This window comes from Cetorhinus maximus, chromosome 11 (genome assembly GCF_964194155.1).
Source record: "Cetorhinus maximus chromosome 11, sCetMax3.hap1.1, whole genome shotgun sequence".
Classification (NCBI taxonomy): domain Eukaryota; kingdom Metazoa; phylum Chordata; class Chondrichthyes; order Lamniformes; family Cetorhinidae; genus Cetorhinus; species Cetorhinus maximus.
In genome coordinates, this window is record NC_135889.1 from 53,353,680 (window position 1) to 53,379,420 (window position 25,741).

The 25,741-nt window shown below is 41.3% G+C and overlaps 1 protein-coding gene across 1 annotated transcript in view; it reads right to left on the reverse strand.

Moving 5' to 3' along the window:
• itga4 (integrin alpha 4) overlaps nt 1-25,741 on the reverse strand; it is a 163,540-nt gene that overhangs the window by 38,660 nt on the left and 99,139 nt on the right. The window contains exons 18-21 of the mRNA XM_078551939.1: nt 19,640-19,790; nt 6,711-6,806; nt 5,771-5,850; nt 5,306-5,395 (exon numbers count right to left, since the gene is read on the reverse strand). Coding sequence (XP_078408065.1) covers nt 5,306-5,395; nt 5,771-5,850; nt 6,711-6,806; nt 19,640-19,790 — 417 coding nt within the window. The remainder of the gene's footprint in view (nt 1-5,305; nt 5,396-5,770; nt 5,851-6,710; nt 6,807-19,639; nt 19,791-25,741) is intronic.

The window sequence follows — 25,741 nt, forward strand, 5'->3', positions numbered from 1 at the left end:
CTCTGTGATTTTATGTACTTATATTAGTCCATTGTTATGACATTAAGAAAGCTTACCATAACTATCATTTGCTTTTACCATTTATTTTAGGAACATTAATAAATATAAATATGTAATAAATGTACAAAGATGAGTATTAAACTATTACTGGTTATGTTGCAAAGATATGGGGAACCTCACAGGATACAAGTGCAGGTCGGACAAAAGAGTTATAGTCCCGTATTCCATTCTGCTCTTGCTTCATAAATTACGTCAACCCGTGCCAGAAGCAACACAGGTGCAGTGGATGTTGCTCAGCAATTTGTTTTTCTTCACTTCAGGCATGCGCATGGCATGTCTTCAAACACAAAGTGAAATATAAAACTCTGAAAATGTAAGAGGTAATATGGGCAATATATTTATTGTCTACTTGTGCTCTTGGATTAATTCCTCTTCAATTCTTTTGTCAATATTACTACGTGATGCCCTGTTGGAAGAATTAGATGTGGAGGATTTCTGAGATCTCCCCTGTAGAACCACATTTGTGATTCAGCTGGCCGCTAACCTCATTATCTGTAGCTTAGGTTGTCCTATCAATGTGACAGGAACTTGCAGTTTGTTTATTGTGGAAATCGTTCTTTATTATAGTTCTAGTTGTGGGAGCTGATGTAGATTGGAGGTGACATCTTTGCTGAAGCCTCCTCAAACAACATTCACAATACTTCACATACACAAATGCAAAATACTACAGATGCTGGAAATCTGAAAGCAGAAGAAAATGCTGGAGCAGGACAAGCAGCATCTGTGGAGAAAGAAACAAAGAAAAAAGCTTGCATTTATATAGCACTTCTCATGACCACTGGATGTCTCAAAGCACTTTACAGTCGATGAAGTATTTTCTAAAGTGTAGCTATAATGTAGGAAACTTGGACTCAGCAAACTCCCACAAACAGCAATGTGATAATGACCAGATATAGCTATTTTTTTCCCTGATGTTAATTGAGGCCAGCACATCAGGAATATCTGTTCTTTCTCAAAATAGTACCATGGGATGCACCCGAGTAGACAGATGGGGACTCGGTTTAACATTTTATCCGAAAGTGCAACATTCCTTCAGTAGTGCACTGGAGTATGAGCCCTGATTTTTAGTTAACTTTTTAGGTCGATGACTTTTCATCATAAATGGTAACAGGTTTAAAGCAAGTTCAGAGGCAGGATAGGATGGAAGGCAGGAGAGATTAAACAACAAAAAGGATGATGGTAACAAGGGATGGTAATAGGACAGGTAAAGATATAAAAGATAGCTCTACAGGAGGTATAAATGGCAATAGCTGAATCATCACCAACAGCTGCTCTCTAAAGAAATGGGAGTGGTGGTTATGATCTGAATTGTTGAATCTAATGTTGAGTCCAGAAGACTGTAAAGTGTCTAATCAAAACATGTGGTACAATTTATCAAGCTTCCATTGGATCTCATTAGAATAGAGTAGGAGAACTAGGGGTGGGGTGGAGAATTAAAATGACAAGCAACTGGAAGTTTAGGGTCGTGTTTGAGGATGGAATGGAAGTGTTCAACAAAGTGATCACCCAATCTTCCTTTGGTCTCCCCAGTGTCAAGGAGATGGCACCATGGGCAATAAATACAGTATACTAAGTGAAAATATAAATAAATCCACTGTTTCACTTGGAAGGAATGTTTGGGGCCCCAGATGATGGGAAGGAGGTAAAAATTGACATATACTTGGCACTCTGGGTAGCATAGACTCTTGAACTTTCACACTTAATACCTCTGAACTTCACCACCAGCTATATGATTTGGGGTGGTTCTTCTGTCACTTGGTCAAAGGAAGTGCTAATGAGGGATTATTAGTAACATGAGAGACACTTGTTTCTATCCTGTATAGCTATAATCCAAACATTGGTTATATATGGTTATGTGAAGAGATCATTGCAATTAGTGCACGGACGCTGAATTCCTCCTTCATTTCTGTCGCAAATGTGCTCCAAGCGTATATATAAAGTCAGCACTTACCACACCCTATTGCCCCAAAATCCCGAAGGCCGAAGCCAATATAAGTTGGTTTTATGCCAAATGGGGGCCCCCGCAGAATATAAAACTGATCCCAGCTTCACCAGGGCTCAGTCCCATTTGGATTGAATCTTTGATTTCAGGCTGTGGGGGTAGGGCCTTTGAGCAGATCTTTCACCTAGCCATTCTCTAGATCAAGGGGGCATGTCAGAGTGAGTTCTTGAGCTTCCCCAGGAAATTCCTTTCTTTACATCCTTGAAAGGCCTCAGTAGAACCTTGCCTCGAGACCTGGTCTGATGCCTTCATAGGCCTTCATAGGATAAGGCTATGCTGATCTCTGGGATTGAGTATCTTTTCTAATTCAAATGGTTAGAATCAAAGCTAAAGAGTTTTCAAAAAAATAATTTTCTTTGGCCCATTTGGGTCATCGAAGCATTCAACACTGCTTCAGAAAAACAGATCGGTTTGGGCCAACGCACACAGCACCGGTGTTCCCTTCCAGGTACCAGCAGTCTACCCTGGTGATGACTCATCTCTGGAACAGGGTTTTCAGGCCTTGGACAAGTGCGATGAGATCTCTGGTCCATCGCACTTAAAGAACTTGCATTTATATGTCGCCTTTCACAACCACAGCATGTCCCAAAGTGCTTTACAATTAAGTTATTTTAAATTGTGGCCACTGTCATGATGTAGGAAACACAACAGCCTATTTTGCACATAGCGAGGTCCCACAAACAGCAGCAAGATGTTTTAAGTGATGTTGGTTGGGGGAATAATCATTGGCTAGGACATTGGGGAAAACTCCATTTTTCTAGTAACAACTGCTTTTAATGACATCTTGGGTCTTTTACGCCCAGCTGAGAGACCAGAGGCATTGGTTTAAAGTTTCAATCAAAATACAGCACCTCTAATAGTGCAGCACTCTCTCAGTACTACACTGAGGTGTCAATCTAGAATGTACGTCTCTGGGGTGGGACTTCATTCCATAACCTTCTGACTCAAAAGGTGAGAGTGTTATCACTGTGCCAAGGCTGGCCCCATATGTGAATGAAATGGGTCCCAGGGGTTTACAGGCCTATATGTCCCTTCATAAGTCAATGGCTTAGAATTTAATAATTTAATAACTTATTATTGAAAACTATATTTCATATACATGTATATCTCAGCAATTATAGTTAACAGCTTAAATTCATAAAGTGCCAAAAAATTGCATGACCAAATATCAGGAGCAGAGGGCACATCTCAGCCTATGCACTCAGATGTACCTGCCAGCAACTTCTCTCGGTGACTGATGAACTTTCTGGAACTGGGGGACATTCCTTCATTACTTTATGCATGGTTGGACACACCACCAGAGGCATATTTGAGACAAGCCTCAAGTTACTGGAAAATCTAGTGAATTCTGGGTCTAGGGTGGATATCAGGCTAGTCCTCAAAATCCAGAGAGATGCCCCTCAGAGGCCTCGTTAAAGGTGCTCATTCTTCAGGGGTCCAGACAAAAATCAACACCGACAGCTCCAGGTGGGACCACAAGTTTCTGAAAAATCTCTGATGTAAGGTCAGAGCTCCAAAGTGAGCAGATTGCTGACTACAGCTTGAACTCTTTATCATCTGACTTTGAGGCAGGAATGCCACCACTAAACCAAAGGATTATTCCCTAGCATTGCGACATTCAAAGTAAATGTTTGATGATAGCTTTTCGAACATTTAGTTGTGCTTCATTTCTACAACTCATCTGTTTTATGTTAAGAAATTCAGCTGATAGACCAAAGGCGTCCCAAGGAGTTATGATCCATGAGCATATTATAATTTAATGTATAGTTGCGCTCAATATTTTTCCTCTACAATAAAATATCAGAATTAGTGAATACAGCAGAAATAGTAACCAATGGGACCCAGAACAGTTAGCAGTAGTTTTATTAGTGAGTTAGCATTTTTTGTTTCTACGCTTCACGTGAATACACTGCAGCTTGACTGTCACAAATTTTACGGATTGCCTTAAAGGAGGAAAGTGAGGTAGAGAGACAGAGAGGTGTAGGGAGGGTTTTCCAGAGTTTGGGGCTGAGACAATTGAAGGCATGGTCAGCAATCACAACTGGGAATGCACAAGAGGTCAGAAATAGAGAACTGCAGATATCTTGGAGGGTTAGGGGGTTGGAGGAGATACAAAGATAGGGAGGGGCTAGGTCAAGGAAAGTTCTGAAAACAAGCATGAGGATTTTTAAAGTCAAGACATTGCTTGACTGGGAGCCAATATAAGTTGACAAGCACAGGAGTGACAGAGGAATGGGGCTTGCTGTGAGTTAAGACAAGGGCAGCAGGATTTTGGATGAGCTCACGCTTATAGAGGGTAGAACTTGGGAGACCAGCCAAAAATCCATTGGAATAGCCGAGTCTAGAGGTAATGAAAAAATGAATGAGGGTTTCAGCAGCAGATAAGCTGAGACAGGGTGAAGTTATGGAGGTGGAAATAGGCAGTCTTGTTATGGCACAAATGTATGTTAAGAAGCTCAAGGTTGTGAACAAATTGGCTTAATCTCAGCTGTTATCTATTGTCAGGAAGAGGTATGGAGGCAGTAGCTAGCAAACCTAGTTTGGAGCAGGGGCTGAAAATAATGGCTTCAGTCTTCCCAATATCTAATTGGAGGAAATTTCTGCTCATCAAGTACTGAATGTCAGATACGCAGTGTCATAACTTAACAACAATGGTCAAGAGAGGTGGTGAGGTAGAACGAGGTGTCATCAGCATAGACCAACTGTGCCCTTGGATGAGCTCATTGAGGGGCAGCATGTAGCTGAGAAATTGGAGGGCGGGGGCAAGGATAGATCCTAGGGGGAATGCCTGAGATAACAGTGCAGGAACAGCATTGCAAGTGATTCTCTGGCTACAATTAGATAGATTATAATGGAACCAGGTGAGAGCAGACCCACCCAGCTGGATGACAAGCACGAGGCAGTTGGAGGAGCTGTGGCCAAACTTGTCAGGTTGAAAGACTGTGGAGGGAAAGTTCACCTTTGTCACAGTTACATAGGATGTCATTTGTGAATTTGAAAAAAGACGTTCTGATACTGAGGCAAGGACGCAAGCCTGATTGGAGGGATTCAAACATGGAGCCCTGGGAATGACGGGAATGGATTTGAAAAACGACACCACATTCAAAGACGTTGGAGAGTAAGGGAATGTTGGAGATCGAGATACATTTAGAAAGCTGCAGCAATGGTTTATATAACCCCTCAGTCCCAAACATGCATCACAACAATTATCACAACATTATTCATAGATTATAGATTACTTACCCCTGGACTGCAACATTAACCTCATATTTTAAGGGCAAGTGAAGAGTAACAAAGTTATCTTCAAGCAAATCCAGACTCTGTTCATTTTCACTGTAAGTGTAAACACAAGTAGTACACAACTTCAGATATGTGAAATTAAGTATGTTTATGCGTAAAGAACATAATAATTAGCTTACACATGCCCAGTGGCTTGTTGAAATAACATTTGTATATCATTTTATATACTTTAAAAAAAAATCATTCCCTGCACAAATTCATTCTCATTACTTAAACGGTTATTGCCTCAGTCCTATCATCAATAAAGTATCTCCTCTCTACAATGTTTCCCTACAGGCTATTTAATAAATGTGCATCCCTACAAGGATTTAATGAAGCACAAGAATACTCTGCCCTAACCTCTGCATTTCACCAAGCAGTGTATCTTTTCCATTAATATGGCACTTTTTAAGTTTATAAAATGCTTACCAAGTCACGTTAACAGTGATGATAATGTCTTCCTCTGCTCTGGTAAGTTTGCTGGTATCTAGAAAAAAACTTAATGCCACCTAGGTGACAAATACCAGAAGAATGAACTTTAATGTGAACTACACAATAACAGTTGAATTAAAAAGTAGAAAGATCAACATCAAAGTTCATCTTATACAAAGTAATGACATCAATGTAAGGATGGGCCACAGGTTCCTTTTCATCATTAATTTTCCCACATTATAGAATGTATTTTTAACCACATAACATTCCATAATGGAAGATATAAAAAAAGATTTTTATACATTTGCAGACAACAGAAATCATTCTAAATCTGGTCACAGCAAGCAACATTAAATCTGTATGTAGTTATCATTATTTCCAGTCATTAAATGTTTATGTAAAACTCATCAGTATTATATTTCTCAAATGTGTTTTTAATGTATCTTGACATTTGAGTGTTTATTTTCCCTGTTTGTTTGCTTTTTTTTTAGGTAAGGTGCTAATCATTTTATTTTTGTCACCTACTTTAAGCATCAAGTAGTCTCAGTTCAGGGGCTATTTAGAATAAACTCTCCTTTTTTCTCTCTATCTATTCAGCTGGAACCCAACCTCAGTATGCCCCCCTTGTTGTAAAAATTAGAACATTTTATTTTCACCAACATTCTTTGGGCTTTCTGAATGAGATTAACAAGTAGTGCTAAACTGTAAGCCACTTTGTATTATGAGACCATGGCCCCTGTGAAATCAGTTAAGACCAGTCAACCTCACTTTGTATAAGATAACAGATCAGGGAGAAAAAGTGAGAGAGCAATTTTCAATTCCCCTGTTTGGCCTGGATTAGGCTCAGATACAAGTGAAAAAACAGTGTGCTAACCCACTGATCCACACTCTTCTTAATTATGTTCCCCCTTAAAAAGATCAGTTATAATTTGTGTACCTTTGATAAAGAATCCATATACAAATGTCCAATGGTGCATTCCATTCTTGTTGAATTTTCATCATTGATCATATTACACGTTACATGCTTCTCCCACTGCAACCAAAAAGCACCAATCCTAATTAAGCATCCAACTACTGTCAGATTATTTTTAAATGCTACCAATTAGTTATACTTACCCATAGACTTTTGAGATCTTAAAAAAGCAACATTTTATATCACTGGTCAATAATATTATACTTCACCAATGCAATGAAACCCTAATGTCAGTAAAGCTAGACATTTGGGCATATTTTTGTAGCTACTTTCAAAGTATTCCATAAGTAAAATTTCTTTACATCCAACTGCCCATTAATATATCAGCCCAGAATTTCCTGCAATGGCAGTTTTTGGTGATGAACACCACGGGCAGAATCTTGAGCCCTCCCTCCCGGTGAGTTTGATGGTGGCAGGCATTTAATCAGATAAGAGGATGGCAGGTGGGGCCTCACCACCTTCCCACCTCTGCCCCAATTAAATCTGTGGCAAGGAAAGCCCATGGGCAACCTCCTGCCGCACCACCAATTGAAGCCCTTAAGTAAGCAATTAATGCCCAAATAAGGGCCTCATCCCACCACTGCTGGAATTAACCTAGTGGCGGTCAGCTGGCTTGCCACGTGGGGAACATAAAAAGCAACATCTAGTTGCTGGCTCCCAGGGGATGTCCCTCATTGAAAGGCACTCGGTGTCAATCATCACTCACCGGTAGCCTGGGTCCTGGCCCTTGGGTGGGTGTTGTTCCAGCAGCAGCCACCGCCTCCCCAGTGGCACTGCTGTTCAAAAGAGCTGCCAGCCTCTTGATTGGCTGTTAATTCTTTTTAGGTGGGACTTCTGTCTCCAACAGAGAAAGGCTTGGCACATTATACCGGTGAGCCTTCCCAGAAAGAGGTGGCGCGGGGGTCTTTCTGGCTCTCCAGCCAGTGGCCGAGACCCCCATTGTTGGCATAAGACTCACCCCATATGTTAGACCTTTGCTTGCCAAGACTCCGCAGAGGTGAAGTGGAAGCTACATGGTCAATGATCTGCATCTCCAGGAAAAAGGAGTGTTTTCTACCTCATGCACTTTGGTGTAAGGGTAACTTTGTTGTGTTGAAGTGGTAAAAGTACTGCAACAGCCAAGGCATTTTATAAATAAATTCTTTCCCAAATAAAAAACTGTTCAGATTAATGAAACTGAAAATGTTTGCCTTGGCAGCTAATCCAGCATCTAGCTAGTGGTATAGATCTGCAGCCAGGAGATTTATTACCAGAAGCTAGCCCTTCTCTGTATCTGGATTAGGTTTCAAGTTAATGCAAAAGAAACAAGTCCAGGGAGCGCCTTTAAACTGCAACATCACCTCAAAATGAAATCTCATTATAAAATGAAAAAAATGATTGTCCAAACTAATTTCAAGATAGTGGGAGTGTTTTTATAACTGAAGATCTCTTCAGCTTTAAAGATTTTCTAGCAAAAAAGTTAAGCAGCACAAAAAAGCTTAAGTTTCCTTCTCATATCATCCATTAGCCCATTTGTTCTGCATTTAAACTTCGAGCAAAGTGACTAACAGAAAACGGTGAAGTTGAGCACTATTTGTAAAATATATTACTCACCAAACTTTCCCCCAAATATAATGGACTGGGTTTAAGATGGCACTAGCCATCCATTACACCTGGCCAAAGACTTTCTGCTGGATTTTGCACTGGAACATGTTGCGAAAGATCCATTATAGAACGGTGCCCTCTACAGGAGATCCAGGGTCTGATTTTCCTTCTGGGGTCAGGAAATGGGCATCAGGACTGTTTCTGGCTCGTCCTGATCCCACCCAAGGAGGGAAGCAGTCACAGGGTCCAGTTTTCACAGGGCTGGCCTGTTGACTGGCTGGAGGGCAGGTTGGATGGCCAATTAGCAGCAATAGGGGAGGAAATGGAGGCAGGACTGAAAGAGAGCAGGCCTGATTTAAAGGGACCATTAATTTGGCTGCCGTTTTTCAGGTTTGCCTGCTGTGTTCCACATGTAACAGGAAAAGCAGGGGGCTGGAACCCAAGGCAGGACTGTCCGTCACTTAGCTGATGCAGGCCTGGAGATCTTCCTCAAGGTAGTGAGGGGAGGGATGGAGGTCCTCTTTCTGGATGGTAGCAGGAGACCACCATCCTCCCAAACCAAGCTGGCATGAGAGAAAAAAAAACAGATTGTAGTCAGAAGCAACTGGCTGTAGTGCAGGAAGAGACTCAATGACCTTACTCACTCTGGGAAGGTGAGTGTGTTACTATGCCCTTAAAGGCCTGTGTTTTCAGCTTCCAGCAGACACACCAACTGAGGAGCCTGAGGGTGCATGCTGCTCCTGAACATGGAAGGAATGTGTTCCTAGGGCACTTACTAACCCCTCAGCAAGGCCCAGAGCTCTGGTGCTGCTGAGGACTTGACAGCTGAGACACATGCATCTTAGGTCAATGATTCACTGGCATTGCCAATACAGGCTGCAGTATCTTATCTGTCTTATGTCCTTGCAGGAGAAATGGGCTTGCAATGCCCACAAAAGGGCCCAGACAGAAGGGGTTCCCTAACTTCATATTGTCACCACCATGGAAGAGAGAGCACTGAAGATAGCAAGGGTGACTGACCATGAGCAAGCCCAAGAAGGCGAAATTGGTATTCCTGATGGAGATGATGAATAGAGACTGGAATGCTTACATTAAGGGACAGCATGCCAAAGACAAGCTGAATTAGGAAGCCTCAGCACTGCAGAGGCTTCTAAATCACTCCTTGTGTCAACCACAGCTTCAAACATTGAGGCAGAAGGGCACATTACTGTTTCTGCACTGGGTTAAGAATTTCCAGAGGAGACCTCGGAGCAATCACCCTCACGCTTAACAAGTGCATCCTCCACCAGCTCAGATACTGTCACCTCAGTGGGTCCTCACACATGTAGATCAAGCAGCACTCGATGATGAGCACATCACGAGTGAACAGGTGGAAGTGATGCAGAGGCAGCTGTGGGCAGTGCAACACAGAACCTGGAGGAAACAAATGCTGCCTCGATGTCAGGGACAGTCACTCTCATCACACCTTGGGAGTTCAGCTCTTTTGCCTATGTTTGGACCAAGGATGTAATGGGGTCAGGAGCCGAGTGGTCCAGGTGGAACCCAAGCTGAATGAGCAGGTTATGGCTGTGTAAGTGCCGCTTGATAGCACTGTTGACGAAACCTTCCATCGCTTTGCTGATAATCAAGAGTGGTTGATAGGGTGGTAATTGGCTGGGTTGGACTGGTCTTGAATTTTTGTGGGCAGGACATATCTGGGCAATTTTTCCACATTGCCGGGTAGATTCCTGTTGCTGTAGCTGAACTAGAACAGCATGGTTAGGGGCACAGCTAGTTCTGGAGCACAAGTCTTCAGTACTACTGCAGGAATGTTGTCAGGGCCCATAGTCTTTGAGGTATCCGGTACCTTCTGCCATTTCTTGATATCACCTAGAGTGAATTGAATTGGCTGAAGACTGGCATCTGTGATGTTGGGGACTTCTGGAGGCCGAGATAGATCATCCACGTGATGATCTGGCTGAAGATGGTTGCAAGTGCTTCAACCATGTTTTTATACTGATGTGCTGGGTTCCCCCATCATCGAGAATGGGGATGTTTGTGGAACCTGCTCCTCCAGTTAGTTACCATTCACCGCTGGAAGAGGCAGGACTGGAGTGTATGTCAGTTTCAGCCATCCAGCACCAGGCAAGCTCTGAGGTATTGATCGAGGAGGATGCGGATGTCATCATCATCAGCCTCCTTGGTCCCTTTAATCATTAAGATCGTAAAAAATAGATGCTGGAGGGGGCCATTTGCCTTTTCAAGCCTGCTCCAACCGTTCAATAAAATCATAGCAGATCTGATCTGATTAACTCCGCTTTCCCACCTGCACCCCATTGCCACTGACTCCCTTGTAGATCAAAAGTCTGTCTAACTTTGTTTGTTTTTCCACAAATACTGACTGACCTGCTGAGTATTTCAGCATTTTCTGTTTTTCTTTCAGATTTTCAGCATCTGCAGTATTCTGCTTTTTGAGTATAGGCCCAACCTGCTCAACTTTTTCTCATAAGACAATCCCCTTCATTCCATGAAACCAGCCTAGTGAACTTTCCCTGAACTGCTTCCAATGCAAGTATATCCCTCGTTAAGCAAGGAGATAAAAACTGTATACAGCACTCCAGCTTTGGTCTCACCCATGCCCTGTACAATTGTAGCAAGACTTCCCTACTTTTATATTCCATTCATTTAGCAGTAAAGGCCAACATTCCATTTGCCTTTCTAACTATTTGCTGTACCTGCATGCAAACCTTTTGAGATTCAAGTACAAGGGCATCCAGATCCCTCTGTACTGCAACATTCTGCAGTCTCTCTCCATTTAAATAACATTCTGATTTTCTATTGTCTCTGCCAAAGTGAACAACCTCACTTTTTCCCCACATTATACTCCATCTGCCAAACTTCTGTGCACTCACTCACCCTATCTATAACTATTTGCAGAATCTTTGTACCCTCCTTAACTTGTTTTCCTACCTTTCTTAGTATCCTCAGTAAATTTGGCTAGAATACAGTAAGTCCCTTCATCCAAGTCATTAAAATAGATTGTAAATAGTTGAGCCCCAGCATTGATCCCTGCAGCACTCCACTAGTTACAGTTTTCCAACCTAAAAATGACCCATTTATCTCAACTCTCCGTTTCCTGTTAGCCAATCCCTATCCATGCTATTATATCACCCCAACACCATGAGCTCTTATTTTGTGTAGTAACCTTTAATGTGGCACCTTATTGAATGCCTTTTGAAAATTCAAATCAGCAAAATCTACTGGTTCCCCCTTTATTCACCCCGCTTTTTACATCCTCAAAGAACTCTAATAAATTAAACACAATTTCCTTTTGACAAAATCATGTTGACTCTGCTTGATTGTATTATGATTTTCCAAATGTCCTGCTACTACTTCCTTAATAATGGTTTCTAGCATTTTCCCAATGACAGATATTAGGCTAACTGGCCTATAGTTACCTGCTTTCTGTCTACCTCCTTTCTTGAATAGAGGTGTTAAATCTCCGGTTTTCCAATCTACTGTGACAGAATTCATGGAATTTTGAAAGGTCACTACCAATGCATCTATCATCTCTGCATCCACTTCTTTTGAGAGCCTGGATGCTGGCCATCAGCTTCAAGGGACTTGTCAGTCTTTAGATCCACTAGTTTTTCTAACCCTTTTTCTCTAGTGATAGTTTTAAGTTCCTCCCTCCCTTTTGACTTTTGATTTTCTACTACTCTTTGGATGTTTTTTTGTGTCTTCGACTGTGAAGACAGATACAAATGCTTGTTTAAATTCTCTACCATTTCCTTGTTTCCCATTATTAATTCCAAATCTCATTCTCTAAGGGGACCAATGCTTATTTTAACTACGGTGAAGGGGCTTGATAGGGGAGATACTGAGAGATTGTTTCCACTGGTTGGGGAATTTAAAACACAGGGCACAGTCTCAGGATAAGGGGCCGATTATTTAGAACAGAGATGAGGAGCTGGGTTTGGGGTAGTGGTGAAAGTAAAGCTGTGGCACCTTGAGCTGCCACAGGATGAAAGATAGGAACTTGAGCGCATTCATGCCAGGAGCTCTTGTTGCGGTTGAAGACCAGCTGAACATTGAGGGACTGAAGTCCTTCCAGTTGATGAATCTCACTGCCTGGTCACTCAGTGGCTTGCTGGTCACGTGGGTGCAATCAATGACAGTCTGCAAAGGGGGGCAATCTAGCTCTTGATAAAAGATCAATGACCTGTATGATGCAATGGTGTTCAACGGTTTGCAAGTCGCCACCAAGGCCAACAGCTAATTTTTGGACAAAGCCAGAGGCAGGATGTTCAAGGCCACAGTGACACTGATGGCTACTGGCAGGGCGCGGCGGGCGGGGCTGCGAGGTCTCCGTGGCGGGCGGGGCTGTGAGGTCTCCGCGGCGGGCGGGGCTGCGAGGTGTGAGGTGTTCCGCAGCGAGGGCACAAATAGCTGTGATCATCTTCCTAGATCGATGCAGTATCCTGTGGCACGAGTACTCCAACATATCCAGGTCGCTCCGTCTTCAGCAGTAGATCCTACGCTGAGGGCATGGCCTCCATTGTCTTGTGACCCTCGTCCCTCTCCTATGCCCTCCTGGTGCCAGGGCTTCTGCCCTTCCTGCTGATATTACTCTTCATTGCAACTGGGCCCGAAATCTGAGAGTTGTGCTCCCATTGTCAGCTGCTGACTTTCTTGCATCTAAATTGTCTCCCAATTGTGTCTGGAACCCTTACACACCACCCACCCCCTACAACCCCTCCTTACATCTCTGCAACGCCAGCCAGGTGACGACACCCTGCACTGCCTGAGCACACGTAGAGCGTTTCCCTTCAACCTACACTGACCTGATACTAGTTGTCTGTCAACGGCTGAATCACACTCGAAGATAAGTTACCTTTTATGCGCCCACCTAATTTGTTGGGACAGCCATGACTGGGTCAACTATTTACAGGGAAAGACAATACAGACTTAATGGCACAATTCTAAAAAGTGAGCAGGAACAGCGGGACCTGGGATGCCCGTGCATTGATCTTTGAAGGTGGCAGTACATATTGAGAGAGCAGCTAGCAAAGCATGTGGGATCTTGGATTTTAGAAATAGAGCAACTGAGTACAAAAGCAAGGGAGTACACTGAACCGGCATAAAGCTCCACTTAGGCCCCAAATTAGGGTAATGAGAGGATAAACCTTTTCACGTAGCGAGTGTTAATGGCCTGGAACTCGCTGCCCATGAGAGTGGAAACTATCAATCATTTCAAACGAAAATCAGATGGGCACTTGAAGGAAATAAACTTGAAGGGCTACGGAGTCCGAGCTGGGGACTGACATGTTTGCTCAAATGGGAAGCTGGCATTAACTCAATGGGCATAATAGCCTTCTTCCATGCTGTAAATGACTCCATGGGCTGAATTATACAGGGTGGGGGGAAAAGGGGGGCATACTGCTTGCCCCAGGCCCTGAAAGAAATAAGGCTGCCCCACAGCAATAACACGGTATGGGCGGCTTTAACAATCTGAAGGTCAATGTTCCACGCCTCAGTGGAAGGAAGTCCCATCCTCGAGAGATGCTGGCCAATGGCCAGCAGCTCTTGCAGTCCAAGCAGTGCCAGAAGAGAATAGAGAGAAAGAAGCTCTGAGATGAAACGTTAAGGATTCTGGACACAGGTAAGTTGGGCCTTTTTGAGCAGGGAGGGATTGGGCACTCTAGGGAGGGGGGAGGGGACTGGGGGGTGGGCTTTGGAGGCCAGGTGGAGAGGTACAAAGTGGGGGTACCATTTTAGGGAGGGTGCCCCTATGCACACACAGGGCAACACACCCCTGCTCACCTCCTGCTTCTTTCCCATTTTTTCACCAACTTGGGTGAAAAAACAGCCTTCCCACACTCACGTATTATGGCAGTGGAGGCAGACTGAGGGCCTTAAGTGCCAATTAATTGGTGTAGTGAGTGTCTTCCCCACCACACTATATGGGGGCTGGGGCCAGGGGTGGGCAGGAAGGCAATGGGCCTCCCACCTGACATACTTTACATGCCCCCACCCTGCTGAAAACACGCCTGGGAATTTTGGGGATGCTAGGTGGGGGAATCCAGGGGGAAGATCCAGTCCTATGACCTGAAGCATCAACTCTGCTTCTGTCTCCATAGATGCTGCCAGACCTGAGTATTTACAGCATTTTTTGGTCATTATTACCTCCACCGCTGAAGATGGGTAGAGGGAATGTTTTCACCCAATAGTCTATTTATAAACAAAATATTTCAAAAAATAATGGCCAAATTCAATGAAACATGGTATGTAGGTAGGATATGGCCCAAGGAAGAACTGCTTGGTTTTTGGAAAAGATGCAGATCAGGAATTTTTTTTAAAGGATCCGTTAACATGGAGAGACAGGGTGTATTGCCTTTTTTTTTTAAAAAAAAGAATGTTATGAGTTGTTTTATTTAGAATGTTGCAGATTGTCTCAGCTGTTGTGGTGGAATTTGTTGCAGCTGTCAAAATGTGAGCAGAGTTTTCAGGGCCGGTTATTGGATGTGGATTGGCCTGAAGCCTCCTCCTCAGTGAGATGGAAGCTCTGAATTAAAAAAATTCTTTTTCCAGCTTTGGAGTTACACAGCATTACTCAGGCAGGAACAAAACCCCAAGAAGGAGCTGCATAATTGTAATAACATTGAGTTATCACAGCATGGTGAAAGTATGCGCTATACTGAGTGCCCTCTTCACTTGTTATAATTGTAATGGCAACAAAAGACAGTTCAAAATGTCAAAAAACTGGAAAGAGGCACAGGTCCTCCTGCTGTGTGGAAGCCTGCATTGAAATGCTTCTTCAAGAGGTCATACTTAGCAGTGGCATGCTTTGGAACTGCAAGGAGTTGGCCATGGCTGTCAGTATCAATTCCACCATTCAGGGCATGGCTGCTTACCAGGTCAGGCAAGCAAAGAGGAGCCAGCACAATTTGCAAGACCACTTTACAATCATTTTCCCTCACTGTGTTGAATTGCTTATCATCAATGATCATAAGGTAGCACATTGCTTCATACAGTAAAAGTCTTCACCTATACACATTCCTTCACTCAACGCCATTCAGGCATTCAACAGACTTAAAAGTTCCATGTGGAAAGTTACTGCTCGTTGCCTGAACCTCTTGGCACACCCAACACCCAATTATGGAACTTGGGATAAAACTGCGCTTCAGAGGAACAGAAGGTCATTCTCATGTTTTGCATCCTTTTTCAAGGAAAAGACAGTCCATAACAATCTGGGGGAGATTGATAATGTGTAGCGGGTCTCCAAATCTCTGCTACGAGGAAACAATGGCGATCCTGAAAAAGGAGGCAATGGAAGGGAATATTCGAGATGGTGAAGCGGAGGGCATGTTCAGAACTTGTCATAGCATTATGCTTCTTTTATTATGCCCTTCACAGGCTGTCAATGGTCATAAAACACAAAAATCACTTTTTCTATAAAATAAAATGCTAGCTCTCTTCCTGTGAAAGCCATTCTAATCTATCCTCCTCTTTTCCTTCTGTAGATATTTCTGGAAGATTGAGTCAGAGTCATTACAGCAGAGAAAAAGGCCATTCAGCCCATGCCAGTTCCCTGTCAAGCCCAGAGTCCAGCATATCTAGTTCTGCCAGTATTTCAAAGCAATGCAGTCAATCACTTGATCCCTCACATGCCTAGTGGGATCTAACCACGGTAAATTAAAGAACAAAATAAATGGGAATTGGCTGAGTGACACAGGGAATGAACAGCCGGGAGTAGAACATGAGGAGGAATACATTGCTGACCACAGGGTTGGATATGCTGGAGAGAGTCAAATTGATGCAAGCTTTTATTTGTGATTTCATAAGCGAATGAAGCTGACATATAAAACATGTTTTTACTAATCTGATCAGGCTCACAGTTTCCTTTGCACTTGACATTCAGGCCTCAAGCCTCCATACTTTGTACAAGGTCCCCTTTATACACTTCACCACATTGAATACTCACCTTTAACCTGCAACTACTTTTGCTCATCACAGAATCACTGAATCTTTACAATGCAGGTGGTGGTTATTCGGCCCATTGAGTCTGTACTGGCTCCCTGAAAGAGCATTCTATCTTGTCCCACTCCCCAGCCTTATCCCCACAACCTTGCACATTCTCTCTTTTCAGATAGCAATCCAATTCCCTTTTGAATATCTCGATCAAACTCACCTCCACCACCTCCTCAGGAAGCTCATTCCAGATTACAACCACCCTCTGGGTGAAAAATATTTTCCTCACATCACTTTTACTCCTTATGCCAATTATTTTGAATCTGTGCCCTCTAGTTCTTGATGCTCTCTTGAGTGGGAACAGTTTCTCACTATTTACCCTGACCATGCCCCTCAGGATCTTGAATACATCTATCAACTCCATCAGGAAAAAAGGATGAGACCTAGGGCCCCAATTTTAATCTAAACTTCCTGACAGGAAATGAATAAACGGTGAAAATATCAAAAGCTGTTTTTAACCACCTTGTCTCCCCCAAGAAGCCGCTGACCACCGACCGCCATTTTAACTGGTTAATAAAAAGTACCCATCAGAAACAGGTGGGGTATCTCAAAATAAATTCAAATCAGTGGCCCATAAAGGCATTGGAACCTCAATGCTATTTTAACTGAGTTAACTGAAGTAAACCTCATGTGTTTGGCCTCAGAAACTGACAAATATACCTAGAAGCTGTATTTCATTGGGCACTTACCAAGAGAATTCAGGTCATTTCGGATTTGTGTACTATTGTGATTAACGGATTTACAAGCCAGTTCTGAGCTTGGAAATAGCTTCTTTCTGATTTCTTTGCTTCAGCAATCCTGATTAAGCACTTTGCCTTTCATGAACGCTACTGTTGTTTATTTGCTTCGGATAGAGGAACAGTTGGAGGACAATGGACCTCAACATTCAGAACTAAGAGCAGGTGGGCCTGTAAGAACCCAGCAGATGAAGTGGGCTGCTTGCAGAGGTTGTGCCCAGCCACAGGGTTTACATGCCAAGAATCATTTTCCAGGGTATGTCGAAGGAAGAGTGCTACGACATCGAAGGTTGTTATGCTTAACCAGATAGACTGCCACTGATTAATGCAGCCTCCGGTAACAGGACTGGCTACTCCCTGGACCAAGGGGAATGCTGTGCCTGTAGAACCATCAGCCTCATCTTTGTCACCTCAGCCTCATTCTAGCTGTAACAGGAGCTGCCACGTGGACCATACAGTCACATTACTCTTCCAGAGGTCACAAACAAGCAGAACAAAGGTGCTCCGAAGTTTGCAGCAGTGGTCAGGGTCCCTCAAGTCCAGGGCATAATATGCAGCACTCACATAATTTTGGGGAACCCAGAGAATAGCCAGGAATGTTTCCGAACCAGAAGGTCTTCCACTTTATCAACATGCAACTGGTGTATGATCAGTGCAGAAGCAAATTACCATGCATACCAGTTTCACTGGCAGTTGCAATGACAGAAACATCTAGAAAACATGGTCTGGCACCTGCCTCTGGATTAGAAGATCCTCTGTATTCTTAGAGCTAGTGAAGACTTTAAAATAGAACTGTTTCCATAAATACGAACACCCTCATTCAAGCGTTTTAAATCACATTGAGACCTGCTGACTGCCAAGTGAGCATTGTGTCCAAGCTTTGACATGCAGACTGGCAGCTGCATCTCATTTTCCTGCTCCTTCGGCTCTTCCATTGAGCAGGGACACTCTGGAATTCTACTACATAATGTCTAACTTTGGAGCAGATGGGTCGGGACGGGGCCGGGAAACAAAAGAATCTGCTCTATTGTGTGCACTGATTTATATAGGCAAACTATATATTGCAATTTGAATACATTTTTAATGTATCAAACCTTCCTGGTAATCACATTTCCTGCATTTAATGTATTGGCCCAAAACCTCCAGTCAGAATTGGAACCCCTGTGTCTGACGCTGATCAGACAGCAAACTACCCTCGTAGCGTATGTTGAAAAGGCTCCGACTTCTGATCCATGATGCAGAAGAATTCCCTCAGAGAAAGAATCCTCACAGAGAGCAGCGAAGAGAATCTGCACAGAAGCCATGCCCCCTTTTCACAGCACCAGCTGCCGTATCCTGATAAGGGTCGAGAGATCCCAAAGCTTGTGAGTGAATGGGCATGGGAGAAAATGGGTTGCATAGTTACCCAGGAGTTAGACCAGGATTTTTCTGTCTAATATTTCCTGGGCAACTATCCAGGTGAGTAAGTCAGAATTGTTTGAAGTCTCCGACGCTAGCTCAGAGTCGACGAGATTTTCGGAGGGTCTTGGAGAGCAGTGGGATTGCCCATCGGAAGTTCAAACTTTCTGGGCAATTCCCACGAAGTCATTGTGACGGCACTTCCACAAGGTCCTGAAGTATATGTCCAGTCTCTGACAATCTGGAGACTGGAAGATCTGGGTCATTGGTTTTGCTCAATATTTGATGATAAAGCTAGGATTAATTCTAGGATTACATAAATCAAACTGATACAGCTATATGTGGATCATTATGGTGACTTAGGGCTTGATTTTCATTAAATAACAAAAGCTCACCGTTAACCTCGAAGGAACTTGTCCACAATATTCTAGCAGTCTCCATAGGTTGGATTCCCCTTTCCTGACATCTGTTTAAATCTGAAGTTAGATCAAGGGAATCTCCAGGCTTGCAACAACAGTGATGTCAGCAAGCAGGGTAAGTAACCAATCATATTGAAGCATTCTCACAGGCAGCAAACCAGGAAATAAAAAACACTGATTCCCTTTATTTTAATTTTAATTTTCAGATAGCAAAATAAATGATTAGGATTGGATTTAAATAGAAGCTAAAATATTAATATAAATAAACTTTGAGAAAATTAACTTTTTTCATCATAATGGAGAAATTTGGCATCCCACAAGTACAAAATAAGCTTTTTAGGAGGAGTCATGGCCCTAATGAAATTAAAAACCTACAGATGTAAAGTTTTCAAGGATTTTTACAGTGAAACTAATAATATACAAGTGGAAGTTCTCAACAGTTCAGTGATTTCCCAATGATTACATTCTGGGCAACTGCAACAGTGCATCCTCTTGGAGTGATGACAGTGAATGCTGACAGTCCCATTGTCAGTATCACAGCAAAATCCAAACCACTATGGCCTATTTGAAATAACAGCCAAGGCACATTTCAATCTCCAATGATGCACATAATGTTCAGTTATACTTCCACTTGGCCTATGTTAGACACTCTATGATCAAAATAGAACACGTTAACTCTGACATTCAGAGGCCAAGCTAGATTTATTGAATGTCATTTGCAAATTCACATTTATATTGTACTTACCACTTCGACCATTTTGATGAAATATAAGTCCTTAGGGAATTTAACATTAAGAGTAGCTGAGTATGCATCATCCCCTGCATTGAACAGAGATACATTCAGAATGATCCTCTTCACCTCCTGAACCGCCAGATAAGATTTGTTTACATGGGACCTAGGAAACAAAACCATTAAATCTATATTGCTATATAAACATCACATTGCACAAGGTTTTCTAGACAATGCCAATATACATTCTTACTGGGTAAGGCTCTCTGCTAGGAATATAAGTGGAAAAATTATCCTTTCATTCTAGCCACTGAATATTTTTGTACGATATAGGTAGATGATACATAACAAAGTTTTGAGGTAATTATTATCCCTATCACGTCCATCTTCCAAGTGCAATCCCAAAAGTCTCTACAACAATCCAGATGCAGATCAACAAGAAAGATGCTCGATTTGAAAATGATGAACCAAAGATAATGTTTTTATACTCCTGATTTCAATACTATTAAACTCATCTTGCATTTGCTATAAAAGTAAAATCACAAGTTTCAACACAGACACAAAAATTGAGGTATCGTGACTGTTTTCCTGCCAGAAAAACAAGACATTTGTAAGATATCCTGGCTTTTAACCAGCACATTAGTCACTGAACACCTTTGGGAAGAAATCTGGCACATAGACAAGAAGCAGAAGGTGAAAAAAATTGTACGTTACTAGGTCTCAGGGTAATTGCAAATAATAAACACAGTACACTACAAAAGTATACTTTTACCAGAACAGGAAGATACATTTTCACTTTCAACAACATTTTTGCATTCTTATTTTTTTGGCAACGAGTAACATTTCAACTATTTCCCGGAGTGTGTGTTATCTGGCTCATGATGATGTTTCCATGGTGCTGCCACTGAGATGCCCATCAGCCTGGTGCCAAGCATACAGCAGAGCACCAGGTGTGCATCTGGGAGCGTGACAAGGGTACGCTAAAGACTTCCACTGATGAATAATCTTTTTTCTGTCCTCCATAAAAATTATTTGGCATAGCACAAAGTCAGACACTCATGCAAAGTACTGGCACTGAAAATAATACAAGTAAATGTGTTTAAATAATTTGCTGCAATTCAAGGCTACAAGGAACAGCAAAATAATTCAGTGTTGTGATAAAAGTGATAATAAATAATGCACAACTCTTTTTTTAAACTATTGTAACTACTGGCATTTTGATCTAACCATCATAGCATTGTCTATTCTCACTTCCTAAGATAAAAATCTAAATTCAAGGCACTAATTAGTCCTCTTTATGACATTTTCACGGATTAGAGGTGTTCAGCATCATTAGAGATAAGGAGATACCAGCTCTCATGCAGGTCAAGTTAAGACAAGTATGATAACATAAACCCCACCTTTATAGCTTGACATTTCAGCATCTAATTTCCTCACTTATGAAGTAAATCAGTGTGACCTAAACATAACTGAGAGGAGAATTAGGTGTTGAGTTATTCGGCTGGTTCCACACCAACCTGCCAGAAATGACATTGGGTAGATGATGCTTTTGCTGATATATGAGCAGATGGGTATATATGGTCAAGAATGTTCAATCAGCAGTGAAGTGAGGTCCTCGCTGCAGAAATCGTAGAAAGCTACCTACAAAAATCTAGTGAGCCCTGTAGCCTGGGTTTCACCTTTCCTGACATTAATTGCATTCTGGCACCAAAAAAAAAGATCTCTGATATCCATCAAGCAGACTAAGTAGCCAATCACAAATAATTCACATAGTCATCAATGCAGGATTTAAAATGCACTGATTATCTTTCACTTTTTAATCATTTTACAGAGAGTGAAATAAAATTAGAAGATAGACATGGGAAGCTGAAATGTTTATTATTTTAAAAGTCTGTGGAATTCTTATCATAATGGAGAAATTTGATATTGTGTAAATATAAAATTAGTTTTTCAGGGATAGGTACACTGTTCAACAGTATTTATGCCTTAGTATGCTGTTAAAATCCCAGCTGTATCTCATTCAACAAGGCAAAACTTGTGTCTTTTTTTAATAGTGAGATAGTGTAGAAGATGAAGGTTAACATTAATTCAGTGACTTCTGAAGATTCCCATCTGTGGGGGCTTTAACAGTGACTACGACCTTGGCAAAGACCAGTAACTTTTTTTTAAAGTAGTCAAAATCCTAGTTATTTGCTAAAAGAATAAAGCCACAAGACTCCATGGTTTAAAACAGAAGGATGTTTTTTTTACTATACAAGAGTCAACAAAGCAAACACTAAATACTATCTATCCTATACTCTAGTATCCAGATTTAACATGAGTTAAACATGAACAGGAAAATTATGGGCAAATATAAACTATAAATCACACCTTAAATGGCAGATACAACTAATATAGATATTATGAATTGGCTCAGCAGTCCACTCAGATTTTACTGATTACAATTGTAGCTAGGCAGAATGTAAAAGAATTAAAATTTACAAGCTTTTCTTAAACTTAAGCCAGTATCATTGTAGCAATTCCCTTTTCCACCTTGCTTGGGATGGGAACCCCATTAGGTGTTCAATATGTAATTAAGCTGTCCCTGGGAAATAGATCAGGATTAAGGTATAAGCAAGAAATGGCCAGCAGCGCAGCCATGCTCAGCTATTTCATTCTGAAAAATTTTACATCACACTGTGTTACTTACAATTACCACACCTAGACATTTACATATATTAAAAACTGCAAATACTGTAACAAAAAAAAAATCAGAAATGCATACATGGTATTTGTAGATCATCTCCAAGTGGAAGTTGCTCAATGTATGACAAGTGGAAGAAATGGGAAGAACAATGCTTTTGATTTTAACTCAGTGCTTTTCAACAATAAAAATTTTCTAGTGTAATTTTCAAAACTTCCTTCAATAACTATAGCAAAAAAGCACAGGGGCAAACATGTAAAAAAACAGTAACGTTAGACTTTCCATTGTTTTTCCATTTTATTGAGTTTGATCCATACAGAGCTGAAAGACTTGAGAATGCAATACTCAATTTGCACTGCAGCTTAAGAAAATACTTAAATTATCTTTTTAAAATATTCCTTACCATGTTAACTTTGCATAGAATATATAGCTCCGAAGTAGGCTGTTTGTCCAACTCATTTTAGGAGGTGTTATTACTTCAAACAAGTCTCCTCCCACTCCATCTGCTTCATCTTAATCTTTCAACATATCTTTCTAGTCCCTTTACTTTCATGTACTTGTTTAGTTTCCTTTTGAAAGCATCCAAGACATTGTCTGTGGTAGTGAGTACCACATTCTTACCTCTGAGTATAGAAATTTATGTATTTTCCTATCGAATGCAGTAGCAGCTATCTTGTATTTATAGCATCTGGTCTCCCATAAGTGGAAACATTCGCTCCATGTCTACCCTTGCAAGTTTGAAAATACAGCTGTATCTTACAAGTCATTTAATGTATTGCAAAGAGGTAAACTATGAAGCCGCATTTAAAACTGCTGAAATAATCAGCTTATGCCAAGTTGTGAACTTCAATTGCGCTGTTATGGTGATGGTGGGGCAGGAGTGGGGTGTGCAAAATAGGCATATATAGAGAAAAGGTAAATGAAAGGAACAGTTCTCTGAGCCCTAACTCATAGCTTCCAGTCATCAGCATAGAACAGCATTGTCAGAAGCCTCAAGGATTGTTATTCACCTACTTTCATGCTATGTAGTATTTGGCCTGTTGTTCAGGGAACTGGAGAAGATTTGTGAGATTTGTATGCATCAAATCAACAAACATGTTTCACAAAATGTATTGTGGATAACTTTTCAGTACTTCACCAGTAACAGTTGTGCCTTAGGAAGTCTATCTTTAGGGATATTCTTTGTAAGGATAAAAAGTTAAGGAAAGAGATAAAGAAAGCCTTGCATTTATATAGCACCTTCCACAAACTACATTGATGCACAAAAGCACTTTATGGGCAAAGTAGTATTTTAAAATGTAGTCACTTGTAATCTAGGAAACGGAGCAGCAAATTTGCATACAGTAAGCTAGCACAAACAGCAATGTGATAATAACCAGATCATCTGTGCTTGTGATGTAGTTTAAGGGATAAATATTGGCCAGAACACCGGGGATAACTTCCCTGCTCATCTTTGATATAATTCCACATGAACTTGTGTGCACCCAAGAGAGCAGACGGGGCCTTGATTTAACACCTCATCTGAAAGATACCACCTTAGGCTAAAGTGTCAGCTGAGAATCCTGTTATTGTGCAGGGTGCATTTTTCACTGAATGGGATTTGGCACAAAAATAGTATCACGATATTTAAGAAAAACAGTAGGCCATTGAGCCCCTCGAAACTGTTCTGTCTTTGAAATTATATCATGGCTGATCTCTGCCAAACTTTGTCTAATTGCATCCAGGGAGTGGTACAACTAAATTGCCCATTAACTGCATTTGAGATGATTCGGGTCATCAGGTTCCATAGCACCTGCAGCAGCTCCTGTACATTTTTTTCTAATACGATTTTATTTGAAATACTGGGAAATTAACAAAAGTTGCCAACAAAGAAATGCAAGGATAATCAAGTGAATATTCAATGATATGAACAGTTAAACGTACTGCTGTGTATTTGATCCTCATCTGCTTTCCAAAATACGCCAGATTCTCAATTTCAACCATTATTTGAAATTATTAGTCGGCATTGATTATTTTTCTCACTCTCTTGAAAATAACTTTATAAAAATAGCTTTAAAAAAAATGGCTATACATCGTCACAATCAACAATGGGGGACAGGAGGAGGGGGAGGTGATGAAAAGCACAGGAAGTAGAAGACAGGTTAAAAGGGAAAATAAGCTCTGGGTAAATTGCTTATAAAGGAGATTGAAAGGTTGTAAAGAAATTGAACAGGACAAAACAGGGAAAACGAAGTAGGATATGGGAAGACAAGGAATGGAAAATTGCCAAATCATGGAATCCAAACTAAAATGGGCACATATAATGCACAGTCCATAAGAACAAACTCATGGAACTAAGGTTAATTAAAATATAAAATCATCACATAACTGCAATAACTAAAACATGGCTAAAACATGTCACTCAGTCAGGATTGACAATGAAATATTCCTGCATATAACTTTCAGAATGATATGGGATGAGTAAAGTGGGATATTGGTAGTGGTATTAATTAGAAAAAAAATCACATCACTACTCCATCAGGATTTGACTAGAGAGGTTGTCTAAACAGAATCCTTTTAGATTCAGCTGAGGGACAGAAAGACAGCGCCACACCATTGGGGGTACATTATCAACCAATGATCAGGAACTGGAGGAAGAAATTTGTAGCCAAATTTAAAAAGATGCATGTTAACAACAGAGCCTGGATTATATTTATCTAAATATGTTTTATTTATCTAAAAATAGAGGGCTGATGGACTTAGATATACAGATGCACAAGTCATTAAAAGGTGGCAATGGAATCCTACCTAAAAGGAAGTAATTTTTATATTATATGATACTGCAAAGGACTCGGGCTGTTTGGAAGGTGCAGTAATTTGCATGTGGAAATTAGAACTAATCTGTTTAAATGGAAACATCCAAGGAATATGCTTTGCAAATTAGTAAACATGTTTTCCTCGTTTTTGAGCAGTGGGAAAAGCATCCTTGTAATAAATCTCTGTGCACACTGTCTGGTCTTGTTGATATCATAGCATGTAGAACTGAAAGACTTCTTAGTTTAAGAAACCGTCATTAACAACTGAAGAGCACTCCCAGGGTTGTAAAGAGTGAAGAAGTAAATTAAGTAATGATCAGTTCCTTGAAAAGGCTTATAAAATAGCAGTTCTAGGCTTTATTTCATGATGTGTTCATTTGGGCCAATTTTAAGCTCCTGAAATCAACCTTTATGGAACAGAAATTAGCTCAAAATGGGGTCGATAGACATTTGCCCAATTAATGCTAACACTCCGGCTATTGTCAGTTTGAAATCTCTGTTTCAGACAACAGGACACAACTTGGTGTCTTTGGAAGAAGTGCGGACCCCAATTGCAGTTTTAAGGGATCACGAGTAGAGTGTGCACCACAAATGGAGTGTTTCTCCTAGTTCCACAAGAATATTAAGGGCCATTGCCAG